This window comes from Microtus pennsylvanicus, chromosome 7, assembly GCF_037038515.1.
Source record: "Microtus pennsylvanicus isolate mMicPen1 chromosome 7, mMicPen1.hap1, whole genome shotgun sequence".
In the NCBI taxonomy this organism is placed as follows: Eukaryota; Metazoa; Chordata; class Mammalia; order Rodentia; family Cricetidae; genus Microtus; species Microtus pennsylvanicus.
In genome coordinates this window covers 119,109,270-119,127,864 of record NC_134585.1, presented here as the reverse complement: position 1 = coordinate 119,127,864, position 18,595 = coordinate 119,109,270, and the positions used below count along the sequence as shown (strand labels likewise).

Genomic DNA, 18,595 nt, shown 5'->3' with positions numbered 1-18,595 from the left:
GACCGGGCCGGTAGTTTTGGCGCCAACGCTTGCGAGGGTGAGGTTGCTGGTGGGTCGTTCTGGAGTTTGTGCTCCACCTTCCCACTGGTTCTCCGCAGGGCTAGCCTTAGGGTCAGGGGAGAATCGTGCTTCCGCGTCTTAACCTTCGCGAGACCGTTCGGGACATTCCTGGCTAGGCACGCGCGTCGGACACCTGCCCTACCGGATACTTTGCCAATTAGTAGCCTGAATATAAAGACATTCTCAGGGAAGACAAACTTACAACGTTTGGGGGGGGGGGGGGCTGAAGAGGATGGAACATGAATTTGCATCTCCTTTAGGTCACTTCATGTACCACACAGCTTATCTTGGTTTCCACTCATCGGTTTAAATGAATGGACTGAGAAAAAAACAAAAGGTCCTTCAAAAATCAGCAACAGACAAGCCTCTAATGGCAGCCTAGGCCGAGAGAGCTTTGAACTCAAGGTCCAGGTTCCAAGCCCCAAATTTAAACACAAGGTTTGGAAATGGTGACACACCCCTGCAGAGGCAGGCGGATCTTTTTGAGTTTAAGACCAACCTGATCTACAAAACAAGTTCCAGGACTGTTATACAGAGAAAACAAATAAAAAGAGAACGGGCTTGAGATGTGGCTTAGTGTTTAAGAGCACCGGCTGCTTCCTGAGGAACTCAAGCACTCCGACCACTGAGCGCCATCCATCCTGAACAGTTCTTTCGGAGTCAGTATTAGAAAGAGAAAATAAAAAGCTGAGTGTGGGAACGAGTAAATTCTGAGAGCTGTAGTACTTCACTGAGAAGAGAGGAAACGCAAACCCAGACTTAGGCTTTAACATCTTTATTAAATAAATGAACAATGGCAGCACAAATCAGCAGCAATAACTTTGGAAGGAAGAGGGACAGGTGTAGGGTCTGAATATAATTGCTTATTTCACGGTCTTCCAGTGGCTGAAGAACTATGCCCAGGAACCACGGGCTCCCATCACATACTGCAACTACAGAAGGGCAAAGCTAAAGTGCTAAGAACCAAAACACTCCGCCTGTTCCATGACTGAATCACAATTTTATATAAATTATGCTAATACTACTCTGGTTTCTCTTTAGATCATATAAATCTTTTGCCTTTTATGGATTATCCTACACCAAGGTTTCCCCATGAAGACTGAAATCTGTTCTCTCAAAGTTCCCAACCCACAGCTGGGAGCGGAGTTGTGAGGTGCATCCCATGCTTTTCCTCACTCCCGTTCTCCAGGGCGTGTTATTTCCTCTCGTGCCCATGACCACCCATGTTTCTGCATGACATTTCAGAACCTCCAGGTCCTCACTACTTCTTGAAATATTTGCTTACTGGACTTGTGCGGGAAATCAGGGAGGATCAAGGAATCTCTGAAGCCGATTAAAATGTAATGTAAAAAAAATCGGTTTCCCATTTTGCACAACTGTACTTCTCTCTGGTGCCCCAATATGGATAGTTTTCTGGAACTAGTTAATATCCTTGGGGTTGGGGTGGAAATCCCGTGATGTAGTACTCCTGTAACTGAACTCTTGACTTTGTGCCTAGAAGGCTTGAGAGAAATGGAGTAGGCAGATAAATAATAAATAAATAAATAAGAAATAAATACATAAATACATACAAACATACAATTCAATTGGCAGATTCATCAGCACCACCAGCACAATAGAGGGAAGAAAACAGTATTAGATGGGAAAGGCTTAGAAAGGACCGGGCTTAAAAGGGAAGGCAGTGGGGTAAGGGGTGGGAGAGAGAAGCTTTGGCCTTAGAGCAAGTCCAAGTCGAAAGAGTGGATGCTGGCAATGGGAGCTCTCCAGAAGTTGAAGGTGCTGAACTCAAGGAGGGGATCACCTTCTGGGTTCTGCTCTGCTCCGCTGGCTTGACCGCCCATTTTGCCACCATTGCTGTCTGTGCTCTTGTAGGTAGATGTATCTGACAGGCCCAGGCCTTCCAGCTCCGACAGATCCAGTTCTGGGATGGGCATCCTCCAGAAAAGGAAGGAGTTGTACTGGCTACTCACAGGGTCCCTCATAATTCCCTGGGGAAGAGCAAGTCACTTGTTAGTCTTCATGCCAGAGCAAGCTTCTTGCCCGAGCCTTCCCTTGCTTAAGCTGATCTTTTTGTTTGCTCTGGTAAATATGCGGAGGATTTTAAGACAAGTACCAGAACTTTCTATTACGATTCTGCACCAGCCTCTAACTTCTCCACTGCAGCAGGCTCACCTTGGCTCTAATATTTCCCCGCAGTAATATACCTTGGGTCTTATACACCGCAGGCAGGAGCTGTACCTCTATCCGCTTAGGTCTGATTTCTGAGCCGTTACAAGTCTGGCCCCACTCTTTTTGTGTGCGGTATTGAGGGGTTAACAGACGCTGGAGTGTCTAGGCAAATACTCTGAATCACACCCTAAGCCCTCTTGTTACCTTTATTTTTAGACAGGCTCTTACTGACTTGCCCAGTCCAACCTTGAACTTGAAATCTTTCTGCCTCAGCCTCCCGAGTCACAGGCCTGGCCAACTAAGAATGAGTTAACTGTGCTGAGAACCAAAGGCAGGACTTTACATGTACTGGTCAAGGACCCTACACATTCCCAGAACCAAACATATGGCTTCTTCACGTCTGTTTACTAAGCTATGGTGTCTGTAAAGGTCTTCCATGACATGTTCACATTTCCTCTCGCCTGTAACGCGGCAACGAATTCACCTCCTCCAGGACATCTCCCCCAAAGTGGTGAGCTCCACCTACCTAGCCACCCCAGAGCCTTCCCCAGCACCCTGCAGAATTTTACCTGACTCCATCCTGTTCTGGTAACAGATCACAATGGACTGGATATATTTTATGTGTTTATCTCCTTATTAGACCAAAAGTTTCTCTATGGCTAAAAACACACCTACTAGGCTGGGCATGGTGGCACATGCCTTTAATCCCGGCACTCAGGAGGCAAAAGCAGGCCATCTCTGAGTTCCAGGCTAGCCTGGTGTACAGAATGAGTTCCAAGGCTGTTTCAAAGGGGAAAAAAAAAACAAAAACCAAAACAAAAACCAAAAACATCTACTTTCGGGTAAAGCAGGAGATAGACCTTACATGTAAACACTAATTTGCCCTTATTAGCACAGTGGACACTTTGCTACTCTCACTTATTTGTCCCCAGAGTAACAAATCCTCACTATGTCTCTCTGGCCCATCTCTCCTCAGGACAAACTCTGATGCTAGAACAGCTTTCTTCAACTACACCACGATCTTTTCCCGCTGACAACCGAGAGCAAGCAGGCTGGAAGCACCAGGTAAGGGAGCAAAGTTTATAGGGGAAAGAACAGTGCCTTGAAAGACAGGGTCTCACTATGCAGGCCAGGATGGCCTTGAACTCACCAAGAGCTGATGGAGAGATCAGAGGTTACAGGCAAATGCCACTATGCCCAACTCCTCTTTCCATGTTTTTTGGGTTTTTTTTTGTTTGTTTGTTTGTTTCTTTGTTTTTCAAGGGCTTCTCTGGGTGTCCTAGAACTTGCTCTGTAGACCAGGCTGGCCTTGAACTCCCTGAGATCTGCCCGCCTCTGCCTCAGGAGTTAACAATCAGTTGTGGTACCTTTGCTTCTCATACAGCCCAAACCTCCCTGACACTGTGACTAGCAGAGCTCTCTGGAGCCTTCGTGGATTATTTACTGGCCAGGGAAAGGGCAAGAAACTTTAGTTTAAATGTTCCCAAAGGAGCAAAAAGAACATTCCACTGCCACCAAAAATAGAAGTTTCAAAAAGTCTTTCTGGAACACACTATCAGCTCTCACCAGCCTGTGACTCCTAAAAAGTACCCTTAAGTAAGTTCCAAAGTGTCCCTATATGACGTGAAATGTCTCTGCCAAACTAGGAAAACTGACCTAGAACAGAAACTGCAGGAAATGTGGGGTTGGGGGTGGGTAAATGGTCAGCGGGTGGCCCAGAAGTGGGTTTCTGAGTCTTGCTCCAAACTCAGCTCTAGTTCAGGCTGACTTCAAACCTTGTGCGGAGGCGCCCTAGTGCTGGAGTTACAGGAACGTATCACACCAGGCCAGAACTTTTGGGCTGCTTTTTTTTTTTTTTTTAAGACAGGGTCCTCCTTCCTTTGAAATTTTTTGGGGAAAAAAAAAAAAAAGACAGGGTCTTCCTCTGTAGCCCGGGCTGTTATGTAGTATGTAGTCAGCCATCTTCCTTCCTCAGTCTCCAGAGTGCTGGGATTCCAGCCCTGTGCCTTTCCCTGTGATCTTGTACGAAGAGAGACACGGGTGTCCACAGGTGTCACACGGTGAGTGTGTGGGCGGCAGTGAGAGGAGTAACATGTGCCCTGCTCTCTGAGACAGGCTCTCGCTGAACCTGGAGCTCGGTGGGCAGCCAGCAAGTCCAGCCATCCTCCTGTCTAACCCTCCCGTGTTTCAGGGCTACAGATGTAGGCGGTCACACCCAGCTTTTTATTTGGCTTCTGAGAATCTGAACTCTGGTTCTTTTTCTGATTTCTTTTTTCTTTTTTTTTTTTCCGAGACAGGGTTTCTCTGTGTAACAGCTCTGGGTGCCCTAGAACTTGCTTTGTAAACCAGGCTGGGCTCGAACTCAGAGAGATTCACCTCCTCTGAGGCATTTGCAACCACCTTTGGGCCATCCCATGACCTTTGATAACATTAAAAAAATACTACCCGTTCTATTTATAATCCCAGCAATCAAGAGGCTCAGGCAGGAGTTTGAGGAGTATGTGTTTGGGCCCAGGCTGGGCAAGACTCTGGCTCAAGCAAAACAAAACAAGCAATATAATAATAAATAATTTTTTTTTCAGGCAAGGTCTCATAGCTCAGAATAGCTTCAAAATGTAATTTCTGATCCTCCTGCCTCCATCCGCCAAATGCTGGGGTTACAGGCATGGTCCAAGATACATGGCTTAAAAAAAGCACATTCTGGGTTCTTTCATCCATCCTTCCCCTTTCATCCTCCCTTCCCTTTCCTCTCTCTCCCTCCCCTCTTCTCTTCTCCTCTCCCCTCCCCCCTCTCTCATCAAGCTCCAAAATAAGCCCCTGGGAGCTGAACATTACTCAGCAGAGAAGTAGTTTAACAAGAGCGTGTTGCCGGACTGAAGCAGGGCCAAGGAGTTAGCAGAAAGGTGAGGTCATTGCCCCATGAACTCAGCTCTGACCATCTCCATGGGAACGTACAGAGAGTTAGCAAGCATGACTGACCTATAACACCTTTGAGCTAACCAAGCCCCACTGAGGTCTGGACTACAGACACTAAAGAGCATGCCTTAGAAGTCAGGCTGTTACTGACTCTGCTCATCGGGAAGTTTATGACATCACCAGGTGTTGCCTTGTTAGCCGACTTAAAAAAACACCTTCCCTTAAAAGTCTCCTACAGAGTGACCTTCTTATAACACAGGGCATATAATAAACTGTTTTCCACAGACAATAACACAGGTAAGCCCATGAACTAAAGTAGCAGAGACTGACCTTGAACTTCTGACACCCAGATTACATAATTAAAACGAACAACTACTAGGAAAAAAATTGTTTTTGTTCTTTTGAGCAAGGGTCTAGCTATGTAACAGAGGCTATGTAGAATCTTATTATATAGCCTGGACTAACCTTAAACTCAAGATTCTCTCTAGTCTCAGCTTCCAGATTCTGGGTGCTGAGATCACAGACATCACCATCACACCTAGCTTAAAATGAAAAACAAATATATTTCTTAAGCCGCATTATTTGAGAGGCGGTCTCACTATATTGCCCTGGCTGCCCTAGAACCCATTTTGTAGGCCATGCCAATCTTGAGCTTACAAAGATGTGCTTGCCTCTGCCTCCTGAGTGCTTGGATACAAAAGGTGTGTGCCGTTACACTCAACTAAAACTGTGAAAACCAGACGACACCTTAGATTGTTCAGGAGCTGGCTTGGGTGTCCAGCTGATGTGCACCCCAAGTCTCATACTTCTAGTACAATCCGAGAGCTCTTGCTGTCCTTCCAGAGGACCTGGGTTCCCAGCAACCACATGGCAGCTGATAACCAACACCAGTTCCAAGGAGCAGGCATGTTCTTGGCATTCATAAAAATTAAATCTTTTTTTTTTTTAACTTGAAAATTTTTTTAAAAATCTGTGTGTTCCAGGTGGTGGTGGTACACGCCTTCAATCCAGCACTCGGGAGGCAGAGGCAGGCAGATCTCTGTGAGTTCGATGCCAGGCTGGTCTACAAAGCAAGTTTCAGAACAGAGAAACCCTGTCTAGGAAAATAAATAAATAAATAGAAATCTCTGTGTGAGCCGGGCGATGGTGGCGCACGCCTTTAATCCCAGCACTTGGGAGGCAGAGGCAGGCGGATCTCTGTGAGTTCGAGACCAGCCTGGTCTACAGAGCTAGTTCCAGGCCAGGCTCCAAAGCCACAGAGAAACCCTATCTCGAAAAACCAAAAAAAAAAAAAAAAAGAAAAAGAAAAAAAGAAAAAGAAATCTCTGTGTGTTGTGTATGGGGGGCTGGTCGTCCACACCCCATGCCTAGGTAGAGGTGAGAGGCCTTGCCTTCTGCTTGTCTGACTTGTAAACCAGGCACGCTGGGCTGGGAGAGCTCCTGGAGCTTCTCCTGCTCAGGACCTTTGGGAGGGCAGGCAGTGCTCTTAACCACTGAGCCATCTCTCCAGCTCCTATTTTTATTTCTTAAATAAGGTCTTAACATGTAGCCCAAGTGCTGGCTTCTAACTTGGAATCCCTGCCTCTGCCCCTGAGTCCTGGGATTACAGGTGTATGTGCCACCACTCCCAGCTAAGAATTTAGTTCTTGGTGCTGGGCAGATGGCTTAGCAGTTAAGAGCACTGGCTGCTCTTTCAGTAGTTAATTTCCCACAAACCACACGGTGGCTCACAACCATCTATAGTGGGATCTGATGTCCTCTTCTGGTATAAAAGCACACATGCATAAAAAGAATTTAGTTGTCAAAATAATTCTTTTCTTAGTATATTCTGCTGACTTCCTTCTGTGGTTCTAATCTGACTAGGAGGAGAGCTGGGTATGAGAAGGAATTCCTACAACCCCAGCATCTAGTAGGTGGAGGCAGGAGGATCAGGAGTTGTATGGAAGCCAACAAACTGTCTTGAAAAATAGAGACTGGCCGGGCGGTGGTGGTGCACGCCTTTAATCCCAGCACTCGGGAGGCAGAGGCAGGCGGATCTCTGTGAGTTCGAGACCAGCCTGGTCTACAGAGCTAGTTCCAGGACAGGCTCCAAAGCTACAGAGAAACCCTGTCTTGAAAAACCAAAAAAAAAAAAACAACAAACCGAAAAATAGAGACTAAGCTAGCATTAAGTCAGCGTTGACAACCTGACTCCCTTCCTTTCAACTGTAACACGTATAACAGTTGCCTACACAATTGATCAGAGACTGCACAGAACTGTCTTCCAACTGAAACAGCTAGATTCAGGAGTGGAGGCACACAGCTGCAGTCCCAGCACTCAGCAGGCTGAAGGACCGTGAGTTCAAGCCTAGCCTGGGCTGCACACTGAGTCCAGAGACCCACCCCACAAACCAAAACAAAAGGAACATGAACAAAACACAAAACTAAGTCAAATAAAACAATTTAAAGAAAATTATGTGGAAATATTTAAAGGAAATATTAAAAAGCTGAAAATCTCCAGCCTGGAGACATGTCCAGAGACCCAAATTCGTTTCCAGAAAGCAGACACACAGGTATATGTAGCATTAAAATAAGAAGACAGGCTGCTTTCAAGCTGGCTTCCCCTTCCTTCCTTAACTGCTCTTCACCCATCATTTTACCTGTCTGTCTGGAGGCTCTGGATGGTGACTGAGGACATGGTACACGCTCAGTAAATGTGCCATCCATTTTGAACTACCCCAATATTGTAGGTAAAGTACCTTCTAAATTTCATTGTCAGTTCTTTGAGACACCATGATTAAAGACACACTTTCTTTAAGCCACGTGGACACACCCAAATACCCTTTGTCTAGATTGCCGCCCCCCAGGAGCACCCAAGGCCTGCTCCACAGAGCCTTGCTGTGTCATGCTGCCACCAAGCAGCCTGAGCAGGGCTGGTGGAGGATGGAGCTGGAAGCTTTCTGGTGTGTCTCACGTTGCTCTGGGATTTTCCTACTAGCCACAACCTTCCCCACCAACTAGGAGGGGCTGCAAAGAAAAATCTGTTCTCGGCAGTAGTTCCTGTGGGCTGCGCTGATTCCAACATGCCATCAGGCAATGGCACAGCTGCCCCCACCTGTCCTACCTCAAGCCTCTTCGGGGTGAAAATCTGAGTCAGGGAAGAGATTGCACAGTATCCCGTGTCAAAAAAGAAAAGGAAAAAGGAGTACTCCCCAAAACTCCCTACCACAGACACAGAACCGTGAGGAGGGTGGGAACCCAAGAAGTAGAGGTTGCAGGAATTACAGTACGAGTAAAGATTCACCAAATAACTGGTAGCAAAATTATAGCTTGAAAAGGAAGATACAGATAACTAGCCACTAGACAGAAGCCATTAGATGCACAAGGCAAAAATTATCGGAAAATGGATACACGAAATGAAGAGCTAAATGCCGAGAAATAATTACAGGTAAAGTGTTGGAAATTAATGCTTAGGTCCACGATAAGGCAAAGATGGAGATCTTAACAGATAAAAATCTGGTAACAGCTACCCATTGTTCAGAGCGCCCCCTTCCCTCCTCTGAAACGGTCCCCCACCTAGTCTCACATGGGGGTCTTTCAAGCTTGAGAAGCCGCCCTCAGCTAGGTTACCTGTTATCAATGATTGATTGGCCTGTTCCGAAGAAGGAGAGAATGCCTCAGAGGCTCGGGGGTCTGCTCTGGACCGGAGAGGAGGAGGCTGCAGAAAAAAGCTGTTGGTGATGAGACGGCTTTGTCTGCTCACGCCTTCTGCCTCGTCTGTGACAGAGTCCGCCGCTGGGTCTCCCCTGCAATGCAGCCCCTCCTAGCAAGGGCGGAAGCACTCCCCGCCCCCTCTCTGCCTGACTCGGCTAATTCGAATGATAGGTTCCGGAACACGCCACCCAGGCTAGAGCCTCTCCATCGGCTCGCACGGCACCCACATCTCTCCAGCACCCTCGTGCTGACCGGGGTGCAATGGCTGAGCAGTTAATTGTCCTCTAACTTAGATGCATGGGTTAAAAAGACTTTCCGCTAGACCAAAAAACGCTCCTCCTTTTCACTCTAAGGACCGAAGGGGACTTTGGGAGACCTGGAAAGGGCCCCGGCGCGCGGTCACCTCTGCACCTGCAGCAGGTGGACAGACCTAGCACACACACTTAGGGTGCCGGGGGTGTCCAGGAGCGCGGTGTTTCCCGCTGTCCCCGCGGGCCACGCCGTGCGCCCCGGCAGGCCTGGGCGGAGCGCTGCGCTCGGCTCGCAGCCCGCGGGTTTCGTAATCGCGTCGCCGGCGTTTCCGCCCTCGGCCGGCCCCACCTCTGCCGGCCCGCCCTCGACTCCCCGCCGTGCGGAGCAGTAGCCGGGGATCCCGGAGTGGCGGAGCCCCCGCCCGCAGCGGCCGCCGCCTGGACGCCGGGGAGCCGCAGGTGAGAGCGCCGGGCGGGTCGGGCTGCGCGCGGGCGGCGGGGAGGAGGTCTTGGTCACAGTTCACGCGCGGGCGGCGCCAGCCGGGGAGAGGCAGGGACTCGGCGATTGCAGCGTGGGGCCGGGTGGGAGGTGCGAAGCGACAGGGGCTCCTCGCCTGCCCACTAACCTCAGAGGTCTGCTGTCCCAGACAAAACGAAGTGGTGCTGGGGCCCCGGAAGGTCTAAGCCAGACTGAGGCAGCCACGGAGAACAGTGACAGCCACAACGATCCACTGAGGTTCTCATCTTAGTTCGGAGTGGGTGGGGGAGAGAACTGGAGTCTGATGGAAAATATTGGGGGAGGGGAACAAATTAGGGTCTCCTGTTTCCTCTTAAGTCCCCAGAAGCCCTTTCCTGGGGTTCGGGCAGGGTTGGTGCTAGGGCAAATGTCAGTTGACTGGAAATGGGGCCCGTTCCTTTCTCAGGGCCCCTCAGGAGCCCGCTGTGTCTGGAGGGTCTCCACGCAGGGACCAGCTGCATCCCTGGCTTACAGCCAGGATTTGCCCACACCATTCTCGAGTCTCTTTCTCTCCAGCTGCTTCTTGTGAAGGCTTGTCAGACAGCGGGTTGGAAGCCTTGAGGCTGGAGGCAGCGGGACCGGGAAAACCGGTTTGGGGCTACCACAGGACCGGGGAACTACCTGTGTACATCCTTCCTCTCCGGCTCCTTACCCCCACCCCTCTCCTGCTCGCCCCTCTCCAGCTGCTCCGTCTTCAAGGCCCACCGTGATCTTGCCGGTGGTTTGGAGATTACCACTCCAGGTTCTGGATTTCGTGTGGAAATGAGAGGGGCCCCACTGTCAGGATGTGGCTCTATGCTGTCTAATCCTAGATCCCTTCTCTTTTCCCATTTCCTCCCTTTTTCTGTGGGGATGAGGAGTGGGCAGTGGCTCCAGCATCGCTGCCCCCTCGGCTCACCAGCTGAGGCGTCGTTTGCCCCCATCCCAATCGTTGGCTGCTTTAAAACAGAGTGACAGCCAATGCCTAGTACTTCCTTTTCTGGCTTTGTTCCTCTTCCCCCCACCCAACACTACCACATTGACCCTGGCCCGTCTTCACACTCTGACACCGCCTCCAAGCTTCAGAGACCCTAATGTCCTAGGGAGTGGAATTTCCTGGTCACTTCTCATCATCATTGGTTGTTTCTTGCCAAGTCCCCCACACACACTTTCCCTCCACCCATCTTGGTCAGGTCCCTGGAAGAGAAACAGAAAGGTCCTTGTTTCCTCCAGGGCCCCCTTTCCTCTCCCTCCTCCCCTCCCTCCTCCCAGCACTGGCCACCTCTGTCCACTGCGCTCTGAGCAGGGTGGGGAATACTGGGTAGAGCCCAGCCTCAGTATAGGCTGTCTGGTCGTGTTGGGGGTTTCCTCTGATTCTTTATTGTTTTCTCCATTTCCCCAAACCCCTACCACCTGCCACCATCATGACAAACCTTGTGACCGCGTTCCCACTGGTCAGCCTCCCCTCCCTGGGCAGCTGTGTTCTGACCAGTCCTGGTTACTCCTGCCTTCCAGGGGCGGGAAGGGAAGTGAAAGAGAAGCCGACCCTTGGGTTCTTTCCTACCCTAGAGCTGTATTTCCCTGCTTGAGTGATCTCATCTCAGGGCTGCTAGAAAACAACACTCAACAAACAAGCAAAACTCAGTTTTTTTGGTCTGTCTAGGCTACTGGAGCACCCTGCTTCCAGCCTCAAGCCTAGAGGCTCATTCCTATTCATGCTCATGATTAATATTCATGGGCTGCCCTATTGGACTCCTGAGCTTGACTTTGCTGTAGAGAGGGAAGTGCAGAGGAAACGCAGATGGGCTGTCACCCCAGGTTGGCAGCAGTGAGGAGGGGAGAAAGTTCCTCCTGGGACACAGTGCTGCTGGAAAGTTCCTGTGTGTCTGGCTCACTGGTGGAGCTTGGAAGTGGGGAGAAGGAAGAGAGCAGGTCAGAGCATTAGGGAAGGGGGAAGGGAGGTCTGAGCCTTACAGGGTGTAAGACACCCAACGGCACAGGATGGAACACGTGGAAAAGGGTGGGGAGGCCCAGAACAGAAAGCCACTCTGCACATTACCTGTGGGGCCACGGGTAGGTGCACACAAGTCTGCAGAGCTCTCGGGAAAGGCAAGGTCAGATACTAACTCTAACTGGACTCTGGGAGGCCCTTGGACTTCAGCTGGGGGAAGTGCGTGCGGAGGAACAAAGGCAGTGGACTGAGAAGGAGAAATTCCCCGCTCCAGAACACACTGCCTGTCTCCTGGGCTCTGACTAGGTGGTCCTTAAAGCGAATGGAGGTGTTGGGGCAAGGTAAGAGAAAAGGGAGGGACAGGGCGGAGGCCTTGTTTGTGAGAACAGAAACCACTATTTCCTCTTCGGAGTCTCTTACGTGCCCTCCCCTCCTGCCCTCGCCTGGGGCGACGGGAACTGAAGGCAGTAGCACCCCTTCACTCTGTCGTCTCATCCCAAGTTCTTTTAGCCCCTTCTTCCTTGGTCCCAGTTGTCATCGCTCCTGACCTCGTTGGTCTTTTGCACTATCCCTTGTGAGGAGCAACTGTGAGCATCCTGTATTTGAGGGGGACAGGACTGGGGGACAGCAGTAGCCTCCACGAGAGAAGACGAAAGTGTATCAGGTCTCTCAGGGAAAGGGACTGGGGAGGGATGCTTCTCACTAACAATTCTTTTTCTTTCTGCTAAAATTCAGGATTTCACATCAAAAGAAGACAGAACCTTGTGCCTGCCCGCCCCAAGCCTCTTGCTGGTGCTTTTAGGGGCCCCAGGTCCGAGACTCTGACCTTCACTGCACGAGTGAGGGTCTCTAGGATTCCCACAGCCCGAGAACCATCCAGCTGTGTGAATCCCGGGTGCTGTTCCGCCTGAGAGTGAGGACTGGCTGGTTAGCAACAAAACAAGAGCCCTCTGGGGCCTCTGGCAGAGGCCCGAAGCTGGAACCATCAGGGAATATGAGTGAATTTTGGCACAAACTGGGCTGCTGCGTGGTAGAGAAGCCCCAGCCGGTAAGTCTCCTGACCCCACCCTGCCACACACAGAAATCCGTTACCATGTGCTGGGAAGTGGACACGCCATCTCTGATCTGCCTTCTGAGAAACACTTGTCTCCCCCACCTCCTGAGTTTCTGTGGCAGGGTACGGTCCCGTGCAATAAAGGGGACTATGACAGAAGAGCTGAACAGCTCTGTCACCTGCTCCTGTTCTGAGGTGGCAGGGGTCGTAGGCAGAACTTGAGACCTGTCAGTGTCCCCTCATCATCCTAGGTGCCTTTGCTTTGTCCCTTTCTTTGTGTAGTCACTCAGCAGGCCACCACTCTGGTGACATTGTCTCGGATTTGTTCCAGCTCTGTCTGTCTTTCCTACCCTGATGTTTGCCCATTACACTGCCAAGTCAACCTTAACTCTTGGTGGTTTTCCAAGCCTCCTTCCCCTTCCTCCACGGGGGAGAAGGCTGCCTGTGTGACTCCCTGTCTTCTCCGAGCAGAAGAAGAGGAGAAGACGGATTGACCGCACCATGATTGGGGAACCAATGAATTTTGTCCACTTGACTCACATCGGCTCGGGAGAGATGGGGGCAGGAGATGGACTTGCCATGGTAATAAGGGAAGGGCGGGTGTTTATTTGGGGGTGTCGTCAAGCGAGGGACATAACACAATACTTAATGGGGAAACAAGAATCTTAGATTGTAGCCCTGGTCCCCAGTGGTGTGGATTTCTGATCTCTAGGGCTGGCTCCCTTCTTTACAGTTAGCATTGGGTCTTCATTAGAGTATAAATGTTGTAATATTGAAGGCCTTTTTCTCAGACCATGGGTCTCCTTATGAAGAACCTAAGCAGAGCTGGGACATAGCTCAGGTGGTGGAGTGCTTGCTCGCCTAGCGTGCAGGAAGCCCTGGGCTTGATCTTCAGCCATGCAGAAGCTGGGTGTGGTGACTCACACCTCTAACCCCAGCACTCAGGAACTAGGGACCAGAGGCTCAAGGTCATCTTGTACAGAGAGTCTGAGGCCAACTTGGCCTAGAGACCCTATCCCAAAATAGAAAAGAAGAAAAGAAAAGAAAAGAAACCTGTTCAGTCAGTGTCAGAGCGAGTCAGTGTGACTGGGCGTCTTGGGCCATGTAAGGGTCTGTTTTAAATAATGTCTTAATTATTTAATACTGGTTTTTTAATACTGGTTACAAAACTCACAGGAAAATATTGGAGTGGTGTGTGTGTGTGTGTGTGTGTGTGTGTGTGTGTGTGTGTGTGCGCGCGCGCGCGCGCGCACGCGCGCGCGCGTGTGTGTGCGAGGGAATCTCATTAGTAAATGGCTCCTCCACCTTGTTTTCCTGTGGGAGACTTGTCTGAGAAGAATGGTGGTCAGGCTTAAACTCCTCAGACAGAAGCCATTGTCAGAAAAGAGACAAGGTCAGGCTCCTGGGGGCTCAGGGAAAACTGTTGCTTGTCATGGAGTGCGGAGAGTTAGGTGACTGTGCCCTGTGTTCTTCAACAGACCGGTGCAGTTCAGGAGCAGATGAGATCCAAGGGAAACCGGGACAGACCGTGGAGCAGTTCTAGGGCCTTATAGCTCCCACAGGCCTGGTGAGTGACCCTGTGCCCATGCAGGCACACCCTTCGGCCTGCCTCAGACCTCGATCCTTTGATGCGAGAATGAGAAAGTGAAAATGCAAGACAGCAGGATCAGAAAAAGTAGGATCTCTGCAGGAAGGTGTGGGGTGGGGAGCCTGTGGTGGCACACACCCAGCGACCCGCCCAGCAAACCCAAGGTCCAGTTCCAGCTTCTCTGTCAGCGAAGTGAAGTCAAGGTCAGTTTAGGCTGTGCGGTACCCAGTCTCAAAAAACAAAGAAAAACGTTGAGGAAAGAGCCTTGTGGAGAGCTTAAAACGTCCACTTGGTAGCATGTACCTGTAACCCAGCACTGGGGAGGCAGAGGCGGGTACATAGTGGGGCTGTCTCCCTTCTGCTCCCCCACAAAGATGGGCACCCGTGTAGCACCTTCTCCCTCGGGCTTTGTTTTCTTTGAGGGCAAACTGCTTTTTCCTTCTCGTCCAGTAGGATTTTGTAGGGAGCCGAAATGACTCAAATTCAATTTGTAGCCCAGGGTGACCTTTAATTCAGGATCCTCCTTCTGGAAACTTTTCTAAGGGCCACTAGTACTATTGTGTTTGGCTCCAGATCTTCCTTTAAAAACAGTTTGGCCAGACACTGGTTCATGCCTGTTGTGGGTGTTTTACTCTTTTGGCTTTTTGAGGGGCCCACCACCCAGCTCCCAAATAAACCACGTGGAAGCTTATTGTTATTTATGAATGCCTGGCCTTGGTGTGGACTGTTTCTTGCCAGCTTTTCTTTTTTTTTATATTTATTTATTAAGTATACAATATTCTGTCTGTGTGTATGTCTGAAGGCCAGAAGAGGCACCAGACCCCATTACAGATGGTTGTGAGCCACCATGTGGTTGCTGGGAATTGAACTCAGAACCTTTGGTAGAGCAGGCAATGCTCTTAACCTCTGAGCCATCTCTCCAACCCGCCAGCTTTTTTTTTTTTTTAAAGATTTATTTATTATGTATACAGTGTTTTCCCTACATATATGCTGCAGACCAGAAGAGGGCACCAGATCTCATTACAGATGGTTGTGAGCCACCATGTGGTTGCTGGGAATTGAACTCAGGACCTCTGGAAGAGCAGTTGGTGCTCTTAACCTCTGAGCCATCTCTCCAGCCCCGCCAGCTTTTCTTAAATTATCTTGATGTCCTTTGCCTCTGGGCTTTTATCTTTCTCTATTTTTTTTTATTTTTTTATCTTTCTCTATTTTTTTTTTATTTTTTTATCTTTCTCTATTTTTGTATATACCTTTCTCCACTAATGTAGCTGGCCCCTGATGTCCTCCCCTCTTGTTCTTTGGCTCCTCCTCATTCTCTCAGAGTTCACCTTCTATTTATACTCTCTGCCTGCTAGGCCCACCCATCCCTGCTTCTGTCTCCCTATTGGCTGTCCGTCTATTAGGACCATCAGGTGTTTTAGACAGGCTCAGTACCACAGCTTCACAGAGTTAAACAACTGCAGCATAAACAAAAGCCACACACCTGAGAATAATATTCCCCAACACATGCCTGTAATCCTAGCACTTTGGAAGTTGAGGCAGGAGGATTACTGTATGTTTGAGAGCAGCCTGGGCTATCGTGTGAAATCAAGAGTTGATTTTTTTTTTCTTTAATTCAGGCTCTGCAGTTCCCATTCCGTGTCCAGCCCAGAAGAAATGCTGCCCACACCAGATCCCTTCCACAACCAGTGACCCAAGGGCCCCACCTCTCCCCCCTTCCTAACAAGTGCCTCCAACGGCATGGGGGCTGGACTCCCTCTCCTCCCTCTGGCCTCTGCCCCTCCTGGAGATGGGCTCAGGCAGCAGGACTGACCAAGTGACTACTGGTGGGCCAGAGGAGTCAGCTGAAGCCCTGGGCACCCTAGATCTGAGCTGGGGGTTCTCTGGGAACCTGGAATGAGTTCCCTGCTCCTGAATGAAGGTCGGGTGCCACCTGTTTAAACTTCTTGCCTTTACTTTTTAAAGGAGGCAGGTAGGTGAGGGGACCACAGCTGCCTCCCTGCCCTCTTTCCTTCTGGAATGAGCACTGCAGAGGCCAAGGGGCGGGGTTACCGCTGCCCGGTACACGCTGGATTTCAGGTGAAAGCTCACAGCCCTCCACGTCTCTGCCGGCACCAGGGTCTTGCTCCAGTTAGGCCTCTAATCCCGTGCTTCTGTAGTATTAATAGCTTCCCAGAAATATTCTTTTTTTAATTAAAATTTTAATTTAAGATGAGTTCTTTTAATTACCCCATCCCGCTGCTATCTCAGGCCTCGCCCCATCCCTTTGAGGGATTTTACTGTTTCTCACTGAATTAGAAGTGAGGAGCAGATCTTAATTTGACCATACTCCATTAAAGACTGGGAGTCCTGGCCTGTCCTCTGTCAGCTGCCTGCTGGCCAGGTGAAAGGAAGAGGAGGGCCGTGTATAAAAGCCAAGACCTCAGGGCGGACTTCCTGTTAGGAATGCAGCGGCGGGGTGGACTGGTTGGAAGCCCTCTTTGAGCAACAGGTCTTGAGATCCTTTATGGAGGCCTAGCTTTTCAACCCAAACAGCTGAAAGCAGTGTGGGCTGCATTTCCAGCCTACCCCAGTGTGGCAACCAAAATGCCCCCAGAAATTGCCAAGTGTCTCCTAGGGACAGAATTACCCGCAGTTGAGAGTCAAGCGATTTCCACATGCCCCACCCTCCACCAGCCTGGTTGTTCGCCCTGAGCCTTGGGCGAGCTAGTGCCCTCACGGAGCGGGCTCGGCAGAGCTGCGCGTCTTTCCTTCAGACGTATTGCTTGTGCTCGCACGGGCTCAGGTTTCTGTGACAGACGTGTTCAATGTGCCTCTGTGTTTAGTCTCTGCAAGAGGGCCTCCCACAATGCGGAGACGCGAACAGGGTGAGCTGGGATGAGAGACGAGGGATCAGGACAGCAGAGAACTGGTTATGTGCCCACGTGCTGCGCTCCTCTGCTCTGGTCCTCGAACCCAGCCTAACACTCAGGGACTTTGGTTGGAAGTGTCACTCGGCTTGGCAGGCTTGGCACGCGGCTGAAGCTCCTGCTCTACGTGGGAGCACCGCAGGAGCAGAGTCTTTAGGCCCTTTGTTTTCTCAGGTCTCTTTGTTCTGGCCCTTTCTTTGCGGTCTGATTAGAAAGGCAGAACAAGACAGATGAGCGCCTGCCCCGTCCTAGAGAGGCGGACTGGGGTCTCATTAGCTCTGTAATAGGAAGTTGTGTGGCAATGGGGTCAGGGCTGTGGGAACTGGTCCCCTCCTGCTGACCCCGTGCAGTTTTACCCCTCACCTAGTGACTGAGGTTTTCCCTTGTCCAGAGCTCACTGTGCTCCCTGTAGACTTTCAGGCTCTAGCATTGGTCGTGAATGTCCATTCCTGGCTCGCTTCCTTGCCGTTCCCGTCAGGCCTGCCTCGCTGGAAGCTCACCTGCTAGTTAGAGGCTACACGACCACTTGCAGGCATGGTGGACCTGTGCCCACCGGGCAGCGTGTTCCAAGGAAGGCCCTGAACGTCAGGTCCCAGTGGCCAGACGTTGGACACTGGGGGTGAACCCCAAGCTCCAGTTTTGTTAACTAATTGGGGCACAGTCTTCTCTTTCTTTGATGCTCTCCTGCCTCAGGCTACCTTCTCTAATGTGTATGCCGCCACCACTTACCAAGGTGATTGGAATGGGTTGACAGTCATAATTTATATTCAAAACTTGATGGACTTTTAAGATACATTTTTCCAATAAAAGAATTAAGCAAAAATAGTTGCAGAGTAATCACTACAAATGTTTGTTAGATCAAAAGATGGGCATGGGAGAAAAAAAGATAGCTGGGCCTAGTGGCGCATGCCTTTAATCCCAGCACTCGGGAGGCAGAGGCAGGAGGATCTCTGTGATTTCCAGGACAGCCAGGGCTGTTACACAGAGAATCCCTGTCTAGAATTTTTTTTTTTAATTTAAAAATGGACGTGGCTGATGGCAGAAACTCTGCAAGTGGCTGAGATGGGACTTTGTACCAGCGTGGCGTTTCCTGACAAGGACTGAATCTGGGTAGGGAAGGAAGGAAAGCCACCACAGTCTCGAGTGGGTTCTGGCTATTCCCTTTCCTTGGTGTTTCAGAACTACTTATTTTGGCCAGGTGTAATGGCACACACCTTTAGCCAGCATTCGAGAGGCTGGCAGAGGGGGCTGAAGAGATGGCTCCGCAGTTAAGAGCACTGACTGCTCTTCCAGAGGACCTGAGTTCAATTCCCAGCAACCACATGGTGGCTCACAACCACCTATAATGAGATCTGGTCATTCTTCTGGCCTACAGGCAGGATACTGTATAAATAAATTAATTTAAAAAAAAAAAGGCTGTCAGATCTCTGAGTTTGAGGCCTCAAACTTACAAAATAAGACCCTGTCTCAAAGAATTGATGCATTTGTTTCAGACAGCACTGGGAATG

At 50.1% G+C, this 18,595-nt stretch overlaps 2 protein-coding genes and 1 long non-coding RNA gene across 8 annotated transcripts; 2 read left to right on the top strand and 1 right to left on the bottom strand.

The window, feature by feature from the left end:
- Positions 1–103: 103 nt before the first annotated feature.
- On the top strand, positions 104–6,449 carry LOC142853359 (uncharacterized). The gene is made up of 3 exons (XR_012911203.1): positions 104–719; positions 3,206–3,294; positions 6,129–6,449. It is a non-coding gene; the product is annotated as an uncharacterized LOC142853359 (long non-coding RNA).
- Positions 820–11,033, bottom strand: Mllt11 (MLLT11 transcription factor 7 cofactor). Of its 2 annotated transcripts, XR_012911202.1 has the most exons (3): positions 11,019–11,033; positions 8,755–10,782; positions 820–2,048 (listed from the first exon to the last, which is right to left on the bottom strand). XR_012911202.1 is itself a non-coding variant. In XM_075978188.1 (2 exons), the coding sequence occupies exon 2, from the start codon at positions 2,040–2,042 to the stop codon at positions 1,776–1,778; it is 267 nt and encodes an 88-aa protein (XP_075834303.1). In that variant the 5' UTR covers positions 2,043–2,048; positions 8,755–9,137; the 3' UTR covers positions 820–1,775. The 2 variants fall into 2 exon arrangements, 1 of the variants encoding a protein (XP_075834303.1); XM_075978188.1 differs by lacking the exon at positions 11,019–11,033 and having other exon boundaries at positions 8,755–9,137.
- Positions 9,415–17,910, top strand: Cdc42se1 (CDC42 small effector 1). 5 transcript variants are annotated; one of them, XM_075978189.1, is made up of 5 exons: positions 9,415–9,548; positions 12,272–12,584; positions 13,062–13,172; positions 14,069–14,157; positions 15,798–17,910. In XM_075978189.1, the coding sequence occupies exons 2-4, from the start codon at positions 12,531–12,533 to the stop codon at positions 14,141–14,143; spliced, it is 240 nt and encodes a 79-aa protein (XP_075834304.1). In that variant the 5' UTR covers positions 9,415–9,548; positions 12,272–12,530; the 3' UTR covers positions 14,144–14,157; positions 15,798–17,910. The 5 variants fall into 5 exon arrangements, with proteins under 5 accessions (XP_075834304.1, XP_075834305.1, XP_075834306.1 ...); XM_075978190.1 differs by lacking the exon at positions 9,415–9,548 and adding an exon at positions 9,687–9,825; XM_075978191.1 differs by lacking the exon at positions 9,415–9,548 and adding an exon at positions 11,290–11,517.
- The last annotated feature ends 685 nt before the right edge of the window (positions 17,911–18,595 follow it).

Coding starts and splice junctions, on each gene's coding strand:
- Mllt11 (XM_075978188.1), bottom strand. CDS start 2,042: ATGAGGGACCCTGTGAGTAGCCAGTACAACTCCTTCCTTTTCTGGAGG.
- Cdc42se1 (XM_075978189.1), top strand. CDS start 12,531: ATGAGTGAATTTTGGCACAAACTGGGCTGCTGCGTGGTAGAGAAGCCC. Junction 12,585..13,061: donor TGGTAGAGAAGCCCCAGCCG/GTAAGTCTCCTG, acceptor TTCTCCGAGCAG/AAGAAGAGGAGAAGACGGAT. Junction 13,173..14,068: donor CAGGAGATGGACTTGCCATG/GTAATAAGGGAA, acceptor GTTCTTCAACAG/ACCGGTGCAGTTCAGGAGCA.